Source organism: Girardinichthys multiradiatus, chromosome 8, assembly GCF_021462225.1.
Source record: "Girardinichthys multiradiatus isolate DD_20200921_A chromosome 8, DD_fGirMul_XY1, whole genome shotgun sequence".
Lineage (NCBI taxonomy): Eukaryota > Metazoa > Chordata > Actinopteri > Cyprinodontiformes > Goodeidae > Girardinichthys > Girardinichthys multiradiatus.
The window spans coordinates 11322728-11335157 of NC_061801.1; the positions used below are offsets into that span (position 1 = coordinate 11322728).

Here is a 12430-nt window from a genome sequence, read left to right on the forward strand (position 1 = left end):
TATACCTTACACAACATAGATCATAAAAAGTCTTTCCAGCTACTGGAAATACATATATAGCAATATTTCCATCTTAGCAACAAAGTTTTATTTAAAAAGTTGCTTCTGATTAGTGCCTGCTGTTTTGGTAATGAAACAAGTAAGTTGTTTCTCAATGACTTGACCTCCACATCACCACTTTACCTTCGAAAATGTTTAATCCTGCAATAAACAATGAGTGCCAACACATATAGCATAGAGAGCCTGAATGCATACTTAAATTATTAGCTATCATTTAAAGCACTTCTAGCTGTTCTTCATGCCTATATCATTTGTGAGATATCATTTCTTATATATTGTGCAGCCCTACACAATGCATCAGCTTGTATCCACCAGGGGGATGTTTCATATCTGCTTTAATAACTTACCTTTTAAAGTAGTTTTCTATAATTTAATTATAGTCTATGTAAGGAAATGTGATTGTATGACTCCAAATCATATAATAATTTTATTTACTAGTAAGAGGTCACGTGTTTGATCAGGGGTCTTAGGAGTCAACTGTCCCAAACAGAGATCAGAATAGAATTAACGAAAACAAGATGCGATGTATGTTCAATTTACATCATTTATAAAAATGATAAAAGATAAATCAACTGATATTCAATGATTTGGGCACGGAAAGGACAAAATGGAAGTATCAAAGAGCCTCCAAGAACTCCTCTAAACTCACCAGTTAGGTTCTGCTGCCCCATGCTGGAACTCCGTCTGAAATACACAGCTGCCTGAGGTTTTAGGAGATTTTAACTCTTGTGAAAGTTTTCAAGCTTTTTTCGCTGCGGGTTAAAGTACTCATCAAACCCTACACTAATATATAGCACAACATGATAAGACTATTGTGTGTTAGGCTTTATAAGTGGGTGTTGTTAGAACAGCAGCTCAGACACCATGCGGCCCTACGCAGTGGGAGGACTGCGCTCCGCTCTCCCGTTTCTCCTGACGTTGTTCCAAGCTGCTCCCTCCCCCTTCTTCCCGGCTCCTCCTCTTGTGTTGCTTCTCTGTCCATCGAGCCACGGTCCCAAACCACAAGAAAAAAAAAAAAAAAAAAAACTTTCCAGACTTCTTGAAAACCGTCCGCTTTGTGGGCGCAGGGGAAAAGGAGATATGAACCGAAAAGTATGGTCCCGATGAGCGAGCAGGCGGACGCACCTCTGACCCCGCTGTCTGCCCCAGAACAACTTCCCTGCAAAGACTCCCGGGGGAAAAGCTTAACGTGAGTCTGGATAAAGATGCCGGGCAGAAGGGCAGGCCTTGCATTTTTTTCCATTTGTTTGTTGCATTTTCTTTACTTGCTGGAGTGGAGACGATCTAGACTTGATGGCTAGCCGCTATTTGCATTCATATCCTGCTTTATACTTTGGATTTAAATAAAATGAATGTGGTATTTAAATAGAGGGATGCGGCGCGGACGTGGGTCAGGCCAGAGTGGGTTCATTTGCATTCAGAAATCCTAGATGAGCAAACTTGGCTGCAAATGTTGGAAAGTTGGCTTCTCAGTGCATTATATGTCACAGCCCTGGTGGCGGCGCCCTCTAGGGCCCAATTTACGCGCAAGACTCACCGCTGATCAGAAGGCTTGTCTTTTTTTGCCTCCTGGCTACATGTTCAGTTAACCATTAAAACAACAACCCTAGCAGTCGTGAGCGAGTAAAAGTCTGCAGCTGGTGGTAAAGGTTTGCACGCAAAGTGTAATCCAACACCTTCTCGCATGTGTGACTCTCCAACCATGTTCTCATCTGTGTCCAGGTCCTCTGAGGGGAACAATGAAGAGGAGAGGAGGCAGAGGAGGCGTGGAAGAACACCTGCAGAACTCCAGCTCCTGCTGGACCCGGAGCCAAAACCCTCAGAGAGCAGGAAGAAACCAGCCGCCATCAGGTGATCACCAATGCATTATTGTTTTTTTTAACCCTCATGTGTAGCATTGGGTAGTTCTATATTAGATTTTCCATGCCTTATTATGCTCTTTGATGGAGCTGTAAGATCAAAATGATCTGAGTTTACCTATGTAACAATGTCTTGTCTTATTATCTGTTAATTACAGCTGGGGCATTAACCAGGCATGGGCCACTTAGGGTTTAAAATAGTTTTTAAAAATTACAGTTTCAACGTCCAACAGCTTCTATGGTTTAAAGTCCTTTTAACGAGTTGCACAACAAAGTCCTGGAGATTTCTTTGTAACCGCTCAACAAACTACGGCTTTACCTCAAGGTTGCACAGAGCACGAGTGTACTTCAGATCATGGTAGGAATTTTAGTTGTTTGATATTTTTGTTAAAATTGTGTATAGTACTTTGAGGGTCTCATACCAGCCAATGCATATTGCTAATCAATGGTGCATATGCTCATTATGAAATTATATTGATCTATTTATCTCCGAAATAGCTACACAGTTACATAAGTTACATATGTTTTCCAAAGACTAATTTAAATGGTATCAAGGTGTTTTAAAAAGTGACGGTTTCACAGAAGTGACGGTTCTAGCTTCATACTAATTCTACGATTCAAAATTACCAACATTTCCTTCTGCTGTATGGCACATAGAGTAATGCAGTGCTGCCCCTCCCCCACCTGTTGCCATGCATGGCCTGTCAGCTGACTGAAAGAAGGCTGCAACACTTTTTTCTTGCTTAAGATAACAGCAGTTTCAGGTACATTTCTGGCCCAAAAAACACAGCTGCAGAAACCCGCTTGTTTAGTTGTGTTACTCTGTAGGAACAACACAGGAAACAAGGTATTTATTATTCTGTGCAAAAAGCATATTTCGCTTAAGCCTTTGTATCAAAATGGAAGTAACATATAAATGTCATAGATGTTATTTTGGCGTACTAATCAATATGTTGTGTTATTTTAGTAGCAGAATAAATAATTGTTGATTTTTTTGGTTGGAATAATCTAGATCAGATCAGGTTTTATAAATATATCTTTGTGTAAATTCCATGATAACATAAAACAGGTATTTATACCCAAGGTTATCATACCATGACAATCCCATACCCACCTGTTTCTGATACGTATATTTATTGTCAACGGGATATTCAATGTTAGATCAAATATTCTTTAAAATTAGTATTGAAAAGTTATCATATAGTTTATAGAATTTACTGCTGTCAGCAGCATTTGTCCTACTTTGCATCTCCTAAACTTCATGAAGCCTACCCTGCTTTATATCTGCTTGACCAAAGTGCTGTTTACAGATTTCCTTGGTTGCTTTGTAAGCAGTCTTAAAGTAAACACACATTCAGGGTGGATGTTTACGTTTGACTGATAATGTGACTTATAGCTTTGCTTCTGCAGCTGCTGTTGTTACCATGCAGCCCAGCCATAAACGCTGACCCTTTCATCCAGCAGACAGAAACCCGCAGAGCCGCTGTCACCAATGCTGAGTCTAAGTGACTTTGAAACCAAGTTTGACAGGAAGAAATCCCAGAGCAACCAGGTAGTGATATCTTTTCACCCATAGCAAATCCCACTGAGGTTTTCCTCGAATGAGTCCGTGTTTTTTTTTTTTTTTAGCAGTTGTCAAAGACGAACGCGCAGTACCACAAGTTATTCAAGGTAGTCTCCAAAGATGAACTGCTCAAACAGAGTAAGCTTCAGATTCTCCTGTTTAAATCACATGTTGAATTGTTTCATTTTGGAAACTGAGTATGTGTTTGCCACCAGGTTACACCTGCGCCCTGCAGAGAGACATGTTATATCAGGGCAAAATGTTTGTCTCGCAAAGCTGGATCTGTTTCCACTCCAAAGTCTTTGGCAAAGATATCAAGGTATGATGAAGAAAAACTGTAATCGGTACTATTAGTAGGATTCTGTGATATTGATCAGTTGGCATTTATTGTGCTTTCTCATTTGCCAGATTGTCATCCCAGCGATGTCTGTGAAATTAATCAAAAAAACTAAAACTGCATTATTGGTGCCAAACGCCCTTGTGATTGGAACTACAGACATGGATGTAAGTATTTTGTACAACTAGTGTTGGTCTTAGAATATAAACAGATATAAACAGAAAAGTGACTTTTTTTTGTGGTTTTTTTCAGCACGTCTTCGTATCATTTCTCTCTCGAAACAACACCTTTAAATTTCTGAAATCCATCTGCCCTCATTTAGAGGTAATAAAACCTTCACTTGTAATGTTGTCAAAAAACAGGCCTTAAGCAGAGGGAGGGGGAACCAGCAGTTAGCAACTACTTTTACAGGTACATCTGGAAGGTTTAACTTTCAGGTGCTTTGAAAACTAAACAAACCCTTACTTGTAGGTACCCCAGAAATAACCCCCCCCCCCCCCCCCCCCCCCCCCCCCCCAAAAAAAATATTATTTTTAGCAACAAATGACAAAATATCACTTAGATAAGCTAATAGCTTAGCATAACCTTTAAAGGAGTGTTTCTATTTAATGAACTAGTTACATTAGTCTTGGCTAATTATCTATAGATTTAATAACGATGGAAGACAAGGACTTTTATAACAATAGTCTGTGGCATTTATTATGATAACGATAAAAGGGACAATATTTAAAAATGAATTACAATAATCATCGTTGTTTTGTAAATACAAAACCCAACAAATTAAAACACTACTGCAAAAATAAAGCACACTCATTAGCAAAAAGGCTACTTTTGTACAGCAGTTAGATAAAGTGGTGTTGTTGCACTGCTACAGCATATAATAATTGTATCAAACCATATATTTAAATATTTTCTGATGTTTATTGACCCTTTATAGAACATATATTACAAAAAAACGATAGTTCAAACTAAAACCGTAAGAGTTCCAAACATACTGTCAGGATTTGGAGTTTCTAAAGATCCTTACAAATATTTATTCAGTTATTCTTCTGGAACCGTGCATGTTGTCATTGTAGGTGGATAAGATTAGCAGCAGCCCTGTGGCTTCCTCCTGTGAAAACAGCTTCAGAGCTAGCTGCCCCGCGTCGCTTCCTCTGGTCAGTAAGGGGTCTGTCCTTCTATTTTCTGTCATGTTTGTTCAGGAAGAATTCATTGTACCTGATTCATTGTCATGGAATGTGGACGTGCATTGTTGTCGTGTAATTGAACACCCACTGGGCTTTTTGTGTGCTGTGCGTACTTTGCGTGCACTGCAGGACTTCTCTGGAGACTTCTCTGACCTGGATGGAGTTGTGCAGCAGAGACGGCAGGACTTGATGGAGAGCAGCAGCTCAGGGTCTCAGACTCCAGATTATGACAAGATAAGCGGTTTGTGTTCTTTTTATAATAAAATACCATGGACCCCACCTTAATTTACTCTGCTCACAGGTGTGGAGTCCTTGTTTTGAAAGGTTTCAGATGTCATAGTCCTTGTTTGTTGCAACAAAAGCCAACAAAAGTAACATTTGACACCTTGAGGCTTTGCTTCTTTCTACGATGAGAAACCCAGCAGATTACTTTACCGATCATCTGTAATGACGTCCGTAAAAGACTTTTTAGCTAATAGTCTATTACAATCTAAACTCCCATCCTGCTTTCTCTGGCTTTAAAAGGCAGGAGCACTTGTTGATTTGTGAAGTATTTTAGAATAGTGTTAATATTTACTCTAGTAACTTGGCTGACAGCTTCTTTCTGTTTATGTGTGCAGACATTAGCAGCCTCCCAGACACTTTTCTAAATGCAGAGAAAACCAGTGAGGTTTCGGTCCACGCAGACATTCACTTCCAGAGTCCAAGCCAAAAGCACGGAGCCACCCTCAAGAATGGTATTTTATTCCTGGAGCTGTCTGAGTTAAAAAGTAGCTGACTTACTGTTAATGATTATTTATAGACCATGGCATTATTTATCCAGTTACAGACATGTTTTGTCATTGTAACTATTGGTTCTTCATTTTGTCCTGATAGCTATGAGGACGATGTATGTCACATGAATATAGGTTGTCTCTAAACTACATAAGACATTGTTGTTCAAAGCCAATTTATTGATTTTTGAATTTTTTAATATCTGTTTGCAGAAAGCTTTCACGTACTGCACGTTGACATGCTGAATCAATTTTTGTTCTGCTTTCTTTAAATGTGTTGCCTGGTATCTACAGCGCCTTATTAGGAAGGAACATGACACATCAGTTTTCAAGTCATGCCACTGCCTCTCAGTTGGATTTATACCTGGACTTTAACTGGGCCCTCCTAACACCTTAATATGTCCTATTATAACCATTGTAGGCCTTGCTGCATGTTTGGGATCAGCGTACCTCTGCTGCAGGTGTTTTAATTCCTCTTAACTTATTTTTATTCCATGATTCCTCGATTTTTAGCCTCATCCATCTTCTCATCAACTCTGACCAACTTCCCTGTCTCAGCTGGAGAAAAACCATCCCCACAGCAACAACGGCATTTTCCTTCCACTCTTCCAGAAAGCCCAGATTTGTGGAGTGCACATCTAATAATTTTCATGTCATGTGGAATTTTGCAGCTCCTCTAGAGCTATCATGAACCTCTTGACTGCTTTTCTGATTAATGCGCTTCTTTCTTGGCCTGTTAGTTTGTCCAAACGGCCGTGTCTTGATGTGCTTGCAGTTTTGCCATACTGTTTCCATTTGCGGATGATGGACTGAACAATGCTTTTACAGATTGTCTTACATCTTATCCCACACAATTCAACCCTCTGCTGGCTTTACCACAAGAAAAGCACTGTGTATGTGCAAACACCTCACAGGGGCTACTGATCCATTTCTGTAGCACTGAGAGAGGAGATAGATTGTAAACACATTCTTGGCACATTGTTCAGGTCAGTAGCTACAAATCAGAACCCTTCTTTTTGAGTAAGCCTGGCGTAGGATCTCAGAAGGCAGCCCAATGTCAGCTCTGTCAGTCGAATGGTTACTGTAAATGTCAGCATTCCTCTGCAGTCCTGAAAAGTCTTATATCATTTTCCAAAGCACAAAAGTCTAAAAATGCTTAATAGTTGCAGATGTATAACATAGATTTATATTAAATTGACATACTATCTTTAATTTGCCACATCACATGTTAATTTTAACGTTTTACCCATCTCTAATTTGGGATCTTGACTTACTGACTGAAAGCATTCATAAAAAAAATTAAAAAGGGCCATTGAACTACCTGTTTGGACTCTAGACAGCTTTAAATTCAGGTTGAACTGGACCTGTGGTTCTGAAACTTGTTCTAAAATGCCAAACAGAGCATTCAAACTGCTATTTAGGAACATTTACAAACAAAATAAAGGTTACCAAAGGTCACAATCTTAGATTTAAAGAACCTGCATGTAGAGTAGGATACTCCTTTCCTTTTTCTGACATGTCCGAGAGAAGCAGTGCCCTTATACCACACTCTGAAAATCGGAAACCTGTTTCAACCTTATGTTTTTACAGTATCAGTAGAACCTACTGATAATTCTGTAAGGCTCGAGTACTGTTCAAGCAGGTTCAGAGTAAATACTTTGTACTCAGCTGTCCAGGATTTGAGTTTTTGTAATGAAAACTCTAGAAATCCTGAAATGCACTCATCTGCCTTACACCTCATAGCATGACATATTTCTCCCTATTTTTGTCTGTTTGTAGCCCAAAGCAAGCCACCACATGGACATACACCAAAAGACACATCCTCACAGCCAAAGTCCTTACACGTCATCCTCTTCATCTATCTGTTTTTGTGAGTAATCGCCTGAATACACGAGGAGTCTAACTAATATAAACAACCCAGCTGCTGTCTTTCTGTGGCATCATTCATGCGTTGTAATGACTGTACTGTGTAACAGAGAATCGTAACACATGTTGCTGTTTTTTTGCGCCTCCACAGAGTCAGCATTCTTGTCTTGTCCTCCTGTTACATGGCCTTCAAGATTGTGGCTCTTGAACAGCGGTTGAACTCCTTGTTGTCGATGGGAGAACTCATTCATCACGAGTAAGAGACTGAGAATTTGAACACCATGTTTTCAGAACATTAATTTGTATTAACTAGCACATCTCTTTTATGATCTGTTGAATAATTTAAAAATGAACTTTATTGCAGAAATGCTGGGAGCCAAAGGTCACAGGTTGAAGTGAACGCTGAGATCTATGGGGAGCTCTCCACTAACCTGTTCAAGTTAGATAAGGTTTGCTCTTTTCATTTACTAGTCTGCGTTTTACTGGATATTAATGTATTATCACTTTGCATAAAGAGAACCCAGACTAACAAAATGACCATTTCAGAGGATCAATTTTAAGATTATGAAAATCATATTGCAGCGTTAGTTTAAATGTAAAGCACAATCTGTTCTTGTTTGCACAGCAAACATGAACCCGAACCCTGCAGTAGAGTGGCTTAGGATAGAATGCAGACTGTAAACAAAAGAAAAAGCTTTTACCTGGTTCTGTCCACAGAAAACACAAGCCCACGCTGTCTACTATGTACATCTGGGATTAAATATAGCAACATAAACTGTTTAAAGACATTACTTTTTCTTTTCACTGTCTGACGTCAGACTAAACCTTTCCTCTTGTTTTAGGTCAGTTAGGATTACAAAAATTATTTATGTTTGCTAAGAGCCAGAATAATGGGAGTGAATGTTTTAGATATACGTTTCACTATAGATTAAAAAGTTTACATACACTATTTGGTAGGATTGCTTTTAAACTGTATGACTGGGGTGAAACATTTTGGGAATTCCTGCACAAGCTACTCAAAATAGTTTGCTGGAAATTTGAGGGGGTTTGAATACTTTTTAAATTTTTTTTCCACATGGGAAATAAACATGGTTTATTGTGTCAGTAAGGTTGTTGAATGCCTTGTTGCAGGAGCTCTTTTTAGGCCTGTAGTAAAACACAGTAGAAAACCTTCATACCCTGGGCCTAAAATAGCTTAAACTTACTAACACCACACAAAATCCCATCTGACTGCAACTGGACTTCTCTTTCACAAGACGTTTCCAAAGATCTCAATACAACCCTAAACTCTTTGACATAACAGTTCTGTGACTTGGCCTAAGCTGCCTTTAGCCGTTTATGAATCACCAGTCAAGCTGACCAGCTGGTTCTGAGGTCCAGTCACTACATAGCATAGTGTCAAATTAGAAGTACTTGTCAAGACTTGACAACCTCGGTTATTAACTGTTAACATGATGATTATCAAACGAAAATGAACAGCAAAATTAAAAAGGCTTAACACATTGCCAAGGTAGAAAGTCATCAGCAATTACATTAGAGAAGTAACTGTTAGTGTGTATCAGTCTGGGACAGGTCTTACAAGCTTTTGACTTATGTGAAATTCAAGCTTATTAATCTCAAGCTTAACATTCAAGTTTAGGGACGAAGGCTTATGCTAAAGAAAATGAAAAATTAGCTTTTAAAAAATGCATTTTTGATGCAAACCGTTCCTAATGGCGCTATGCAATATTGTTGACTATATTCTAGAGTAGCCCTACTTTTACAGCTTCAAAAGGGTTATTGTGGGAAGCTGCAACTCATGATGGTGATTGTTGTATGAGTACTACCTCAGTAAATACAGAAAAGTCTTCCCAGTAAAACCAAAATTGTAGAGGTTTTAAAACATAAATACGGCTGAACTTGAACTTGTTTACTTAGTCTATTGTTTTCTAAAGAATAAAAATGAAAAAAAATAATTCTTATCTATTCACAATGTATACTTGGTTAAAAGCTGCTGTTTAATTGTGCATTTGCTTTTTGCTCAGAAGTCAATCTTTCCAAGTTCTAAATAAACGGGAAGGTTGCGCTAAATCAGAACTCCAAATGAGGAAGTTTGACTCTTCTCAGCAACTCGGAAATCTTAATCCAGCATGACTGCCGCACATCTGGAACATAGTCGTAGGTGTAGTAACAAACTGTTTATTTTCGCTTATGACTGTTTGAATCTCGTTAAATATTTCAAGCAGACTGTAATGTACAACCTCTGTTCATGAACCTTTTCTTTATTGTTTGAATACATAAAATGCTTAGAAATGTTGACTGTTGAAGCTCATAATCAACAGAGAACTTGTTGGCTTTTTCGCCAGCTCTCGCTCCACCGTCGACACAATGGCATCCTGGGTGGTGAGCCACATCACCCATGTTAAAAAACTGTTACTGGCTCCACATCAGTGTTAATTTGCTTTCTGTTTACTGACGTCAATCATCTGGGTACCACTGAAGGCAATCAGTGGTACCACTGTAACATTTTTAGTCAGGCTGCCTGTCTTAAATGCATGCCAAGAAAACTCTCTGTAGCTTCATATCTAGCTAACAGACATGACAACAGCAATAATCAACTCATCCAGCACATGATAAAAGTTTTATTTTAGCACTTACACAGTAGTTTATTGTAAATAATAGATAAATATGCTTTTATCTTGTCTCTTGTCCTTTTTTTAACCCTAGATTCAAAGAAACCTCAGGAAGCTCTTGGAGGAGACTTAAAAGACTTGTGTCTGCGTTTCTGTCCAGAAGGAGGCTTGGCTGTTAATTAGAGAGGCGGTGGAAGGCATGCAGAGCAGCAGCGAGCACATTTGGTGGCTCTGTTGCCAAAGCACGGACAGCTCATACCGAGAGCTCTGTCTAAAAAGCTGTGTGAACATTTGCTGTGCAATAATAGTGTCTCTCTTCGTTTCCCTCAGGACTTTTCTGTCTCTCATTTCAAACAAAGCAGCACTGCAGCTGTACGGCAGTATACTTATGTACGATAATTTAGTGTGCATTTTTATTACAGTGATGACAATTCTATAACATACACACACACACACACATATATACACACACCTGGACAAAATTGTTGGTACCCCTCGGTTAATGAAAGAAAAACCCACAATGGTCACAGAAATAGCTTGAATCTGACAAAGGGAATAATGAATAAATATTCTATGAAAATGAACAAATGAAAGTCAGACATTGCTTTTCAAACATGCTTCAACAGAATTATTTAAAAAAATAAACTCATGAAAACAGCCTGGACAAAAATGATGGTACCCTTAACTTAATATTTTGTTGCACAACCTTTTGAGGCAATCACTGCAATCAAATGATTCCTATAACTGTCAGTGACACTTCTGCAGCTCTCAGCAGGTATTCTGGCCCAATCCTCATGAGCAAACTGCTCCAGTTGTCTCAGGTTTGAAGGATGCCTTTTCCAGACTGCATGTTTCAGCTCCTTCCAAAGAAGCTCAATAGGATTTAGGTCAGGGATCATAGAAGGCCAATTCAGAATAGTCCAATGTTTTTCTCTTAGCCATTCTTGGGTGTTTTTAGCTGTGTGTTTTGGGTCATTATCCTGTTGCAAGACCCATGACCTGCGACTGAGACCAAGCTTTCTGACACTGGGCAGCACATTTCTCTCTAGAATCCCTTGATAGTCTTGAGATTTCATTATACCCTGCACAGATTCAAGACACCCTGTGACAGATGCAGCAAAGCAGCCCCAGAACATAACAGAGCCTCCTCCATGTTTCACAGTAGGAACAGTTCTTTTCTTCATATGCTTCATTTTTCTGTCTGCAAACATAGAGCTGATGTGACTTGCCAAAAAGTTTAATATTTGTCTCATCTGTCCATAGGACATTCTCCCAGAAGCTTAGTGGCTTGTCGACATGTAGTTTGGTAAATTCCAGGCTGGCTTTTTTATGATCTGTTTTCAACAATGGTGTTCTCCTTGGTCCACTTTGCCTTAAACAACGTTGGATGGTGCGATCTGACACTGATGTTCCTTGAGCTTGAAGTTCATCTTTAATCTCTTTAGAAGTTTTTCTGGGCTCTTTTGTTACCGTTCGTATTATCCGTCTCTTTGTTTTGTCATCAATTTTCCTCCTGCAGCCACGTCCAGGGAGGTTGGCTACAGTCCCACGGATCTTAAATTTCTGAATAATATGTGCAACTGTAGTCACAGGAACATGAAGCTGCTTGGAGATGGTCTTATAACCTTTACCTTTAACATCCTTGTCTATAATTTTCTTTCTAATCTCCTGAGACGACTCTTTCCTTCGCTCCCTCTGGTCCATGTTGAGTGTGGTACACACCATGTCACCAAACAGCACAGTGACTACCTGTAGCCCTATATATAGGCCCACTGACTGATTACAAGAATGTAGACACCTGTGATGCTAATTAATGGACACACCTTGATTTAACATGTCCCTTTGGTCACATTATTTTCAGCAGTACCATCATTTTTGTCCAGGCCTGTTTCATGAGTTTATTTTTTTAAATAATTCTGTTGAAGCATGTTTGAAAAACAATGTCTGACTTTCATTTGTTCATTTTCATAGAATTTTTATTCATTATTACCCTTGTCAGATTCAAGTTATTTCTGTGACCATTGTGGGTTTTTCCTTTATTAACCGAGGGGTACCAACAATTTTGTCCACGTGTGTATGCATGTGTGTTCATATATATATATATATATATATATATATACATATATATATATATATATATATATATATATATGTGCTTTTTGGCTGTTTTTG

At 38.9% G+C, this 12430-nt stretch overlaps 1 protein-coding gene across 7 annotated transcripts; it reads left to right on the forward strand.

The window, feature by feature from the left end:
- The first annotated feature begins 1013 nt into the window (after nt 1–1013).
- On the forward strand, nt 1014–10776 carry LOC124872199 (GRAM domain-containing protein 2B-like). 7 transcript variants are annotated; one of them, XR_007039216.1, is made up of 15 exons: nt 1014–1249; nt 1783–1911; nt 3381–3471; nt 3549–3621; nt 3699–3802; nt 3892–3987; nt 4073–4144; nt 4897–4977; nt 5137–5248; nt 5628–5744; nt 7560–7650; nt 7798–7902; nt 8011–8095; nt 9671–9803; nt 10353–10776. XR_007039216.1 is itself a non-coding variant. In XM_047371950.1 (14 exons), the coding sequence occupies exons 1-14, from the start codon at nt 1155–1157 to the stop codon at nt 10389–10391; spliced, it is 1290 nt and encodes a 429-aa protein (XP_047227906.1). In that variant the 5' UTR covers nt 1014–1154; the 3' UTR covers nt 10392–10776. The 7 variants fall into 7 exon arrangements, 6 of the variants coding, with proteins under 6 accessions (XP_047227906.1, XP_047227907.1, XP_047227908.1 ...); XM_047371950.1 differs by lacking the exon at nt 9671–9803; XM_047371951.1 differs by lacking the exon at nt 9671–9803 and having other exon boundaries at nt 3552–3621.
- Nucleotides 10777–12430: the final 1654 nt, after the last annotated feature.